This window comes from Dermacentor variabilis, chromosome 8, assembly GCF_050947875.1.
Source record: "Dermacentor variabilis isolate Ectoservices chromosome 8, ASM5094787v1, whole genome shotgun sequence".
Taxonomy (NCBI): Eukaryota; Metazoa; Arthropoda; class Arachnida; order Ixodida; family Ixodidae; genus Dermacentor; species Dermacentor variabilis.
In genome coordinates, this window is record NC_134575.1 from 50,096,150 (window position 1) to 50,109,087 (window position 12,938).

The window sequence follows — 12,938 nt, forward strand, 5'->3', positions numbered from 1 at the left end:
CAGTTTTGATTTTAGTACCCAGGAGGTGGCTGCATCGAGACATAATGGCTCGCTGCATTCCTGCAATCAATCCCTGCAAGCGCCAGACCCGGCCCTATAGCTACACGACATCAGTAACTCTCATGTTTCATGACATCACAATAATGTTGATGGTGCCAGCTTCAGCACTATAAGACCAATTTCAGCATCAAATTAAACATGTAAGCGTTTCCCAACCTACAAATTACTGGTCGTTTTCGAGCATTCCAAAAAAGAAAAAAAAAAGTAGAACTAAATTTCAGGGTTTTACATGCCAGAACCACGATCTGGTTATGAGGCACGTCATAGTGAGGGGGGGGGGGTGCTCCGGCATTAATTTGTACCACCTGGCGTTATTTTAAACGTTATTTTAAACGAGCGTTCTTGCATTCCACCCCCCAATGAAATGCGGATGCCTCGGCCAGGTTTGAATCCGCGGCTTCGGGCTACGCAGCACAACACCATGGTCACTGGATTACCATGGCAGATAGTGGTCCAGATCACTATGGTGGTGCATGTTGCAATCGGCAGGTCGAAATCAAGCCCTCTTAACACGTTCAGCTGGTTCTTTCAGAGTGCCGCACTCCAGCTCGGAGCACACGGAGGCACTCTCACCTTCAACCTGGGAGTGCGAGCAAGATCACCTGGCAGCAATCCAGACACGTGGTTCCTGCAGCCATTTTGGCATCGCGTCTGTCATGGCTACTCGCACGGCGGTGTCAAGGCACTTGCGTGCCTTGTTTGTTTACGACACAAGTAGCGCTGGCACGTTTCCTCTTCCAGCTTTTAGTAGCTCTGGCAAGTGGCTTCACATCCGGCTCGATCAAATTTTCTCTGGCTCCGATCGATAGCGGAATCCACATCGTTGCGATATGAGTCGTAGCGCGGTAAGAACCAGTTGAATGTGCCGCGAGTGCTTGCAACCTTTGTACCACGAGTGCCCCAGTTTCCATTCCTGTGAGAGAAGCGTGTGCTACTACAACTTCGAAAACGTGTGTCAGTACTCCTTTAAAGAAAAAATATTTTTTTGCTGGGCAAGTCGACTCACACGTAGGGAAGACATAACAGGCACAAACTAAGACAATCACAAGATATGTGCTGTTAGAACGTCAATGCAAAGCAGTCAGCACTGGTGTTACAAGAGGCCCCAAAGTGAAGCGTTGTAGGTGTTAGATGCTTGCATGGCTGAAGTGAAGCAGCTATGAAGAAGGTCGCTTCAGCAGGTTAGAGAGAAGGGGGTCACCAGCTTTATCGGCAAATACCTTTGTCATGCATCGACATCAACCGTAACCATTCGCAAGATAGGGCCAGAAGAGAAAGACGTTCTGCAGGAGCCAAGTTAAAGGCGATAGCCGCTGGAGGAAACGCTGGTATTTCACGACAGTGTTGATGTATCTTAACAAGGCATATTACATGTTGGGCGAGTGGATTTATTACCCTACTTGCGTGTGCAGAAAATAAACTATTTCCATGTTTCATCTGTCTCTCTCTCTTTTGCGCTCTTTGTTCTGTAAGTGGGGGTTTGTGCTTGTTCTTGGCTGAACCTGCAGGTAGTAACTTCTAAACTGAGAAACTAGAATATGCAGCACCCATCTGGAGCCCGCACCAGGCATACTTAAGAAACAAACTAGAAGCTGTACAAAATCGTGCCACTAGGTTCATCCATTCTTCATATTCATACGACATAAGCATATCATCCCTAAAACGTAAAACTGATCTTGCTAATCTTACTGTGCATTGCCGCACCGCCAGTCTTTGTTTGTTTCACAAGTTATTTCACAGTCCCCTCAATCAAGCACCGTATATCATCCCACCGGCGTGCGTATCTCCCCGTATGTCCCATCCTTACTCAATCGCACGCGCACATGCTCGCACCACTACTTTTGCAGCCTCATTTTTTCTTCGCACAGCAGTGGACTGGAATGGCCTTCCCCGTGACATTGAAGCCATCACGTGTTCATCAACTTTTGCGGACAACTTAACTACATTTGTTTCTCATGACGATCACTCTCTGTAACCTTTATTTGTAAACCAACCCCTAATGTAATACCCCCTAACCGGGGTATTTAAGGTAATAAAGTGAAGTGAAGTGAAGTTACCACAATAAACCTTTGTATTGGCTTGTTGGAGGGCTCAATTCGTTTCAGATTATGGAAAACACCTTACAAGGCGAAAATGCGCATGACAAAAGCTTGTGCGAGAAGCTGTCACACAGGCGCACTAGGCAGTCGAAAGTTCAGCGCCTACTTGTGTCGCCTTCTTGTCTAAATCGTCCATCTTTTTTGCACTGAGAGACATCCACTTCACTACAAAAAACTCATTGCAACAGGAAATTAACTTGTATAAGTAGCTTTTTGTAATACGTGAAGCGGCCTTAAAGGTGTCGCAGCAATGGGGCAGGTGCCTTCCGACACAGCGGGAGTCTGTAAAACGCGAACTGAAACAAAGCCATACTCAATATTAGCAACGTGCCAGTGACGAGATTCTGCTGACGCCTGTGAGAAGCTGTTTCGGCTGTCGGTTGTTAAATTAAATTACGGGAGTTCTGCGAGCTAAAACTACAATCTGATTTTGAGGAACGGCGTAGTGCGAAACTCTAGATTAATTTTGACAGCACGAGGTTGTCTGGTGTGCACCGAAATCTAAGTAAATTAGTATTTTTGCATTTCGCCTTCGTCAAAATGCGGCCACCGCGGCTGGGATTAAGCCTGCGACTTCAAACACAATGCCATAGCCACTACGGTACCGCAGAAGTGCTGTCAGTGATCATCGCGTTGTGCAGTCATGGTCCCAAGGACCTTCTGCCGTGTGGTAGAATGGTCTTTGCAGTGCTCTTTCCTACCGAAAGACAAAGGCATCACTGTCTAGGCAGCACCAGACTAAGCAATGTGGACTACGGCACTACGCATCTAACAGTCTGGTCTGAGATGCTTTTATCGCTGTCGGGATGACGAAAAACTTCGACCAAAGCCATATTTCAAATGAGGCGCGATTTTGCTGTAGTGAGGAATTACTGCATGCAATAATCTACTGCCGATGCATCGTTTTCTTCCAAATTTTGTAGGCTCGTAAGACAAAGCAAATGGTTTAGCATACAAAATTACAACTACAAACCAAGAAGTTGAATGGCGAATGAGAAACATGACAGCAAAGAAATTCCAGTACGTACGTTGTAAGATTTCTCACAAGTGTAATTGGTTTGGCGGTGGCTTTTCCTCGGCGACTTCAGCGGTAAATGACTTCTGCGGAGAGTTCACAGGGAAGTGTGAGGAGGCAGAAACGCACAAGCACACGAGAGACGACAAGACTCAAGCAACAGCAGCAGCAACAGCAGCAAAAGGGAGTCGTAAAGGACCAACACCTTGACATGTAGCGAGTGTTTGCAGCTGGACTTGCGTGAGAGGTGACCGAAGCTGATAAGCCCGAGAAGCAAGTGTCCTATATAAGATAGCCTTGAGCCTTGCGAGCGGTGAATGCTTTTGTACAGGCGTCACAAAAGTGTTGTGGCACTTAGTTAACAAAGCGCATTACTGGTTCCAAACTCCCGTTGGCTAAGTTTTCAGAAATATTGGCTAAGGATGCAGAAGACAAGCTCTGACAGAGGAAGCCCATCATACAGAAGCTCAAAGCAACTACTTGAGAATGCGCGCAAGACTTGATAGAGTGAAAGCCGCTACCAAGGACAAAAGACAGCCCTGAGACGAGAATGTGGCAGCAAGTCAAAGCTCCCAGGAAGAGCATCAGGCAAGAAGATCGAGAAGACAGGAAGAGAAAGTTGGGAAAGCAGGTTAGCAGTAAACGTTGACACCTTCTGATAGACAAAGTGGTTCACTATGAACAGTGTCAAGCAGTACGAGCCCACGAGACACGGAAAGGCACCGAAAGATGGGTCTAGTGACGAACTTCCAAATTGGTAAAAAAAAGTGCAATAAAACCTATTCGCACTCTCACATAGAAACCTACGTTAACCAAAGTTCAGAAAAGAGAAAATTGGTTTCGAAAAAAATTGCCCAACTTTTGAGTGCGCTTTCAACACAATTATTATAATACAGAAAGAAGCCAATCAGCCTTTACCAGCTAGCTGCATTAGGATGAAATAAAATATTCGTGGGGGCAAGAAGGAAGGAGACAAGCAGAAGGCAGGGAGGTTAACCAGAATAAAGTACGCTCGGCTACCCTATATGTGGGGGCAAGAAACTACATAAAAATTGTCAGGAACACTGTTTCCTGAACTATTACGTTAAAGTACCCAGTTGGAAGTTCAGCACTAGCGTCGCCTTAGCGTGCCCCTCGTGCACTCTGCTTATTAGCGCTAGCTGTCACTATTAACACTAAACATCAGCAGATTAGAAGCAGCAGTGCCATCCACCCCAACAAGCAAGGCACAAGAGACTCCGCAAGACACCCGCAGGACACAAAGGAGTCACTCGGAAAGGAGCCATCACGGGAGGACAGAGTTGATGAGGAACAAATTAGTTTGAGGCAGTTAGTACTAAACCACAAGCAGATTAGGAGCAGCAAGCGTCATCTACCTTGTCAAGCAAGGCAACAGGAGACCTCGGGAGATGCCCCGAGGAGGGCAGAGAGGACAGTCCGAGGCGACGACAGTTTTCAGAGGAAAGGGAGATTCTCGGGAAGCAGCAGCTCTCCGTGCATGCATCGCTTCGCTTTTGCGCTCACTGGGCAGCCCCGTCGAGAAGACGTCCATGGCGAGGTAGCCGCCGCACAACTCGCTCTCGTCGGCCGGGCAGACCATGTCGCAGTAGCGCGACGGAAGCGTGAGGTTTTCCGCAGGCCTCTCTTTGCTGCAGAAGCACTCGGTGCCATACTGAAGACCGGCCCAGGGAAACCCGAGACGCAGGCAGAGGCCGACGCAGTGTCGTCGAGAGTTGGAGCGTGTCCGCGAGGCCAGCCGCTCGAAGATCCGCGACTTGCGATCATCGCGGAAGCAGCCCAAATGTGCTCCAACGACTCGTCCTGACCGAGGAAGGTTTTTGCAGTGAATTCCAGCCAGGCTCGGAAAGGTTTGATATAAGGGGCTAAGAGGCAGTGACCTCTGAATGTGTCTGTAAGGCCAGCCCCTCAAAGATTAAAGAAAATAATTTAAATCGTTAGTTTTAACGTCCTGACACTGGGCAGCAGGTTATGTGGAATGCCTTGGAGGGGGACTGTGTATCGATTTTGACCACCTAGAGTTCTTTGACACACATTTAAATCTAAGTACACAATCGTTTTTGCATTTCAGATGCACAAAAATATGGCCACCGCAGCCATGGAAACGATCCCGCGACCTCAAAAATTTGTAACTGCAGATGCTTAGAGGTGTGACCTTCAAGGCCCACAAATAACTGTTCACATAGAATACAGGAAGGCTTCTTGTGGCAGCTTTAAACATAATCAGACAATTAGCTTAACAAACACAAAATCAAAACTTCAAAGCAAGTATTCAAGAAATGTTGGCACCGGCAGTAACCTCGAATATTAAACGACTCTCTCTCTTTCTGAATCAGAGTGCCCCAAAAGTGACTGTTGGTCACCCAGTGACGTGCGTTTAACAAGTAGGTACTCAATGTCTCGAGAACACAAAATAAAAAGTTGTGTAAGCAACCCTGCAAAAAAATGGTATGGTACTTTTGAAGCACGCCAATTAGATAAGATACACTCTCTGAATGAGGACACTTCCGTAACATACAGCTTGGGTGACAAAGGATCGCGTTCAGTATCGACCGCAACGAGCAAGACGTGGCTGGAGCGCCCTCCCAGTTGAGCTGGTGGTGCCAACGTGTGGCACTTTCGAGAAAGAAAAGTGGAGAGGGTGTCCCCTTTACAGCAATTCGACAAGCACCATTACCTAGTGTAGAAAACCGCAACTAGAAGCAACCTAACAAACACACATGCCATTCGTCCACACTGCAAAGTATTTTTCTTCATGATAACTATTCTCGTCCTCTGTTCCATGCATACAAATTCCGGTGACAACTGTACTGGACTGGACCACTGTGCAAAGGGTCAGGGGCTGCTAATAACAAAATTAGGCACTTAACAGCTTCGCAGCAACGCCAACATTGCTTCTATAACATATACTATGCAAAGTCGCGATCAAAACGTTGAGGACCAAAGGTGCCATGATATTTTTCTTTTTTGGGTGTTGCTGCCTGAGGATTCCGGCTGAAATCAAGAGCGCACACGTACGCGTGCATTTGCCCCACACAATGTATTAAACTGATTCCAGGCCACGGAGCTGTGCTTCAACATTTATATTTTAATTTTTTGCTGGTGCCGTGGTACCCAAAGTTTTGACCGCGACTGTACTTAAAGGGACACTAAAGGTTACCAGAAACCCAAGTTAAAGTGGTAGAGCAATGTTCTAGAACGTCTAAGGCGTCAATATAATCGCGAACATAGCTTTAGTAACCGAGAAATTGAGGTAAATGCATGACACGATTTGAGACCCCCCAGCGACATTCCGGTACTAGCTCGATGACGAAAGGACTCCTCATAATTTGTGTTACTAATACTCAACTACTCGTATTAAAAATATCATTTCATTCGATTATAAGACGGAAAAAAATGTTACTTGTCTACGTCTATTTGATTCTAAGAAAAAATAACATTTTGACGTTACCCTTCAGTAATATGGGTGTTCGAAAGGTTTCGTTTTCGCTCGACTCTGCGCGCTCGACTCTGCGCCGCGCACGCTTTGGAGTTTCAGTAGTTTCGTTATCGCGTCGTGCTGTGAGGGTTCTGCTGGCTCGCGAAACTTTCATTTGGAACAAGCAGCGAGAATGCCACGTCCATGTAATGTCGTGGGAAGCCCTCGTTGCTTTCCCGCTCCGGAGAGCCGGTGTCGAGGCCGCCGTCGTAGTACGCAACGACGCCGGCAGTGCGAGCCCTCAGCAGCAGGTCGCGCTCGTCGGTGCTCAAATCGCTGAAGTTGAGCCCACTATCGCGAGCCAATCTGTCGGTGTCAGGGTCCATTGCGACGAGCGTCGAAGTTAGCGTCATAGAATGAAGTACCAGCTTATGGGCGTCTTGCGCTGGAGTTTGAGGTATAGTAGCAGCGCCTGGTGGCGGTGCGGGAAACGACATCTGGGTCGTGCCAGCTTGGGTCGTATTGAGCCCTGGCTGTGGCGAAGCACGTTTCTAGGCCGAGTTTTGCGTCGATTCGCACATTTTTATGCCCTGTTGCGAGTGCGAAAAGGCTCGTCGCTTCTCATAGACCACGCTGCGAGCTCGCCGCAGCCTATAGTTTAACGAAAACGGACTCTCCGTGTGCCGTGGAACGTAATGTGGGACGTAATTCGTTTCTCCTTCCGCTAGCCACCATACTCCCGCTTTCGCTCTGCTGTCGGCTCTGTCTTGGCTCTGTTTCTGGCCGCGCGTTCGCGTTTTGCGCAGAAAAGCCGTAGCGCCGTCTGCGGACGCCGTTCTACTCACCGATGGCGCAACGTCACTATGAGACCATGATGTCAGTACTCCTCGATCGGAGGGCGGGAGATTTGAACTGCGCTAGAGGTGCGCGGACGCTTTAGAACGCATTTTCTCTTAAAGTAAGTCTCTCCTTGGCACGAAACAAGCGTTTCAAGGTTTCTGTGATGGTATTTCAACAGTCCACGTTGACTTAATAGTAACCTTTAGTGTCCCTTTAAGACCAATTTAGCCAAACTGAAATTTTGTTGCAGTTCGGCTCCAATGCCTGAAAGATACCGAAATACTGATTTACATTACATTACAACAACATTGAAAGCGCAACTACCCACGCATTCAGTTCAGCGGTCTTACCTGGAGAACTGTCACAAAACCTTGGCAGCTCACTCGGGTATAGTAGGCCCCGGCGAACGAGGCAGGTCACATTTGCCAACTCCTGTTTGCACCGGGTCGTAGCGGCACGCCGAATCGCCGACAGGGCATCTTTCTCGACGATGTCGCATTCAGGTCGGAACCCCAGCTGAACCCAGTTGATGGCCTCTGATCCATTGACGTCGTTCGAAGCTGGTGGGTTGCCGCTTCGACGGGACTCCGAGCGCGGATGCTGTACGCCATCCTCATCTTCGTTGTTGTATTCGTCATCTGACTGGGCGCTTTGTTCTCGTCCGACGCTGGCCTGCTGGAACGAGATACGAAATGAACGGATAGTTAGGCTACGCTGAGACTGCACAGACATTTCACAAGAGACACAAGCTCAAAGAGTACAATTTCGTTGGGACTGCAGCCATTTGAGTGTTAGCACAGCTACTGTCGGAACAGATGTACGCACATTTGCTAGCAAGCCCACTAATCTTACGATTCATCCATACAGCGCAGCGTTTCAAAACCAGTTACAGAGAATTTTTCCAAGATCACCTGCGTGCACGTAATGCGCTCGAGGCCCTTACCTGCACAAGAAATTGAAATGCATGTTTGACTAATTAACAAAATTCCACTACTAAATTTTCAACTAATTACTTGACAGTGCATATTGCAATACACAAATTGTGGGTAATGATCTTGCAAGGCATTCAACCCAAGTGGTTACACTTGGGTGGAATTTGGGGACGACACCAGTTTGAGATGTGCATTCTCAAAAGCGTGTGATAAGATGCGTCCGTTTCTGTCCAGCTATTTTTGTCCTGCAACAAATTCGTCAAGTGGCATTCTGCTAGATAAGTGGAAAAGCAGCGCACGAGGCTACGACCGTACCATGTATGCAATGCGCATGTATGTCACAAGAAAATAAGAAAGCGAAAAAATCTGTGCCTTTATTATTCAGACTGCAGTCATACGGAGCATAAAGAGCCCAGCTGTACCAGCAGGTGTGAGATTATTTGTTGGCGAGCTCACTACTTTCACAACTGATCCATATGCCGTTTGTTTCGAAACAAGCTACACAGATCTCTGAAAAAATCTCCTGTGGCAGAACGCACAACAGGCCATGTCCAAATCCACACCCCGGTAATGGCTCCCTTTGAGCAAGAGAAGCTGATCTTGAAGGCTATGTTGTTGCTGGCGGCACGAACCGGAAACGCGTCACGGTCACCATGTTTTGTATGTCACTCAGTTTAATCCTGGCACTGGATTGCTCGAAGAGGCAGAGGTTACTTGCACAATAAATTGAAATACATAATAAACCGATTGTGCAATTTTACTAATAAATATTTTAAATAATCACTTTATGGCACACATTCCAATTTACGAATCAAAGTTCAATTATGGATAGCATGTCCGTGCAATGTGTTTTTTTTTTTTTGGACTTCCTTTGTGCAAACTGGCAGTGGCAATTTATTGTATAACTGCCTGCGTGTGACATATTTACATTTTGGCAAAAGGAAGTTTACGGGACATGAGTTCAAAGACCAGTATTCTTTCTGTTCTGTTAGGGCATTCCAATGCAATTTAATGAACTACTTGCGTAACTCATGTCAACTATCACAAGATGGCAGCGTCGTATTCAATGCCTACATGCCCAGGCTTCCCCAAAAATTCTGCCTTTTTCGTAAATGTTATGTCCCACGAAATATTGTGGCCAACTGTACCACCATGTAACTACGGGGAAGTGTTGCTCTGTAGAGTTGTCAATTTCATCAGCTTTCTCCGCTGGCCCCCAACATTGCATGTTTTTTATGATTGCTGCGATTCATGCTGTGATCATGAATAAGCATCATGCATTCTCCTAACTCTGCAGAGCTTTAAGAGAGCAGTGGTGGAACAGCGAAAAGGATTCTTGAAGCAGCTCTTCTAGCACAAAAATTTGCCTTTTCAGACATTTCAGCTATTGTAGCAGGGCATTTTGGATAAGTAAATGACACAAAACAATACAACACAAGCTCTGCAACTGTTGTATCATATTACAAAGCTGTCGAGACTAAGAAATTACGCAAATTTACATTTAGAAAACATTATAAAGCAAAGTTTTAATAAGAACACTGTGTCGCGAGTTATGAAATGCATCATCTGGCAAGTTGCTTAGAATACAGCGGCAATACAGATTATGTAGAGAAGGTGAAATCTCACCCTTTGTAACATTAGTATTTAGTTCTACTTCTTATTTCAGAGACTCCAGGCTTGCCTTTTTGTCTTCATCCTTTGGAAATGAGCAGTTCAGCGTCTCTTTTGCCGATTTGGTTCGACCCGAATTCGAAGCACAACTAGTTACTGTGCAAGGGTTAAAACTGGACCACACATCTACGCCAGCTGCTGCCGAACTAGTTGCTATCCGGGAGGCAATCAGATTCATTTGCCACCAACTGCATCATGCATGGAGCTCTAAACGGGCGTTGCAACTCATTGCATGTACTTTAAGAGGCCCCTTATTACAATTTGGCCCTTGACATTGCAGACTTTGTGGACATTACGCAACAGAGGGGCCACAGAATTAAATTCCAGTTGCTACCTGGGCACTACGGTCAGGAAGACATTCAACTTGGCACTATAGTACACACTGCTTTTCCAAGACACGATACAAGCTTTGTACAGGCTCTTGCAGTACAGAGCTTTACCTCCAATTACCGGTCACAACCAGGACATCACCACTGGCGTGTGCACAAGTTTAAGGCTGAAATGAGGTTTTTGCATGCCAATTAAAAAGCTGCAACACAAGTTTGGAGCACAGAGTACAGCTTGCCGTGGCATTCACTTTCTTTCTTTCTTTAGTTCTAGGGATTTCCAGCAAGGCACCTGTATCAAAATATTATCAAAGGGGCATTAAATGAATGTGCGCAGCCTTGTTTGATTCAAGTACTACAGGAATGAATTAGTGCACTTGTTACCTGTTATCTAATGGGCAAAAGTCATCTAGAACATTTGGCTTTAGTTTGACTGCCCTGAGCGTCTTGAGCGATATGTCCCGAGCACTAGGATACGGCCACAAAAGGCGACGAATGTCCACCTTAGACACAGGTGCTGGGCAATTAGGACATAGCAGGATGCGACATTCACACACCTCAATGCACGTCAATGGCCGTGGGAGCAGCCTTAAGTTGCGACTGTTGCTGTGTTCCCTAAGACACTATAGCGCACCTAACCTACATCTGCCCAGTGTACATGACTGAGTGACAGGCTTACACCTCTTATATCTGGCCAACCACGAATGCCAGATCATTCCCACAGAGGACTTCATTCTGAGCCCTTGGCACCAAGGAGGTTTTAAACATAAATGTAATTTGTCCTTAAACGTCCTCGCTTGGCGCCTCCCAAGACTTGCCACACTGACAGTGTGGGCCATGGTGCAATTTCTGCACGACACGGGACTGGGCTCGGGATTATGATTCGACAATGCTGCTGTGTTAACTAATATAGCATCACAGCACCAATATTCTTGCTGGTGAGGGCGCATGATATCAGGCCACCCTCTCTTGCTTTTTTACAAATGAACCTCCTCCTTCTCCTCCCATATAAGCCACCATGTCTGGCTTTGACATGCCGCAACAACGCCACATTTATTCAAGACACTACAGGGTGGGCTATAGTCCGTTACGAGTACTACGAAACATGGTGGTCACGGCGCAAATTGAGACGGGACACGGCGATGTATACACAGGACAAACGTTCCGTTGAAGTTCGGCGTTTTCTCTGTGTATCTCGCTGTATCCCGTCTAAATTTGCGCCGCAAGACCATGTTCCATAACGCCACATTTAGTACGTGAAACCAACGAGTGTAGTTACAGGAGCGTGAACGATCCGCTGCTGGTTCGCACGAAACGTACACATCTGACTCCGCTGTGTGGAGCCGGTGCTTGTTTGCTTGAGTAGTGGAGCACACGACACCAAAACAGCGCGCGATAGGTGCTGATCACGCTCCATAAATGCACTACCGAACAAGTCACAAACCTCGCGCGCGATGCACAGCATTTGAAGAAACAGAAGAAAGGACGACGAAAAAAACAAACAAAGATACACTGGAGAGAGTGCCACAGCACGCGCCCGAAGCACCTGCTGCGGCAGAAAAGAACTTAGCGCGTGAGAGCGCGCGCCACTATGCATGCGTGCGACCCGAGAATCGCACACAGTCCCGACTGTTGGCCGACCGTTACCTGAGAGTCGGACGCTCTTGGTCCGCCGCCCGTCCAGACGGCTGGAAGATGTCGGGCGTCCGATTCCGAGGCCGGCGCGAGGTAGAACAGGTATCCGAGCACGATCTGCACGCTGAGGATGGCCACGCCGATGGCGAAGTACGGAATGTGCCTGCGGCACCAGCGTTGACTGGTGACCACTCGGGACACTGCCATTCGCGTGCATTCGGCGTCGTCGAAGAGAGCGGCGTCGAGGCGCTGCTGCGGTGAGTCACGGCACCCACCGCCGGCAAAGCCACTGCTAATTACCCCCGCAGGATCGGCACAGCAGACCCGGCAGGTCGCTCCGCTCTCTCTCTCTCTTTTCTTTTTTTTCCCCCCCTATCAAGTGCGCCGTCCCACCACCGCGTCCGATTCGCTGAAATTGTGCGCTCCCGCGGCGGGCACGGACACACAGTCCCGATGCAGTTTTTGTCAAAGTATACGACGGCTCGTCGGACCCGGAGAGTCGGCGGGGCCCTCGTCTCGAAGACGCGTTGCGCCGGCTAGCGGTTCTCGTCTGCAGGCTGCCATCGGTGCAACGGCACAGTGGAGAGAGTGGCCAGATCACGGCATCGTCTGATCGAACGGGCCCCCGCAGCGGATCAAACTCCAAAACAAATCGGCGCGACGGCCGACTGTTGCCACCACAAAGGAAATGCCACGGCGACCTGTCGATTAATAATAGCGCAGACTCGAGCGCACCACCGCCCGGTCACCGCTTCGACGCGCCTGAATCGCATGGAGAACCATGGAGGAAGGAAACTTGGAGAACCCTCAACTCTCAGCCGCTTTTTTTTTTGATGTTCTTGACATCTCCCGGGGTCCTGTGCTCTCGCTACACCCCCATGTACAGCAGTTACAACTCAGCGCAGAGGACCGCGGCAATCACGG

At 48.0% G+C, this 12,938-nt stretch overlaps 1 protein-coding gene across 3 annotated transcripts in view; it reads right to left on the reverse strand.

Moving 5' to 3' along the window:
* Positions 1–12,834, reverse strand: part of oxt (Xylosyltransferase oxt) — a 43,376-nt gene extending 30,542 nt beyond the window's left edge. The window contains exons 1-3 of one of the 3 annotated variants that reach the window (XM_075702118.1): positions 12,027–12,834; positions 7,801–8,122; positions 4,699–4,995 (exon numbers count right to left, since the gene is read on the reverse strand). In XM_075702118.1, coding sequence (XP_075558233.1) covers positions 4,699–4,995; positions 7,801–8,122; positions 12,027–12,221 — 814 coding nt within the window. In that variant the 5' untranslated portion in view covers positions 12,222–12,834. Of the gene's footprint in view, positions 1–4,698; positions 4,996–7,800; positions 8,126–12,026 lie in introns of all 3 variants that reach the window. The other 2 variants (XM_075702117.1, XM_075702119.1) reach the window with 2 other exon arrangements.
* Positions 12,835–12,938: the final 104 nt, after the last annotated feature.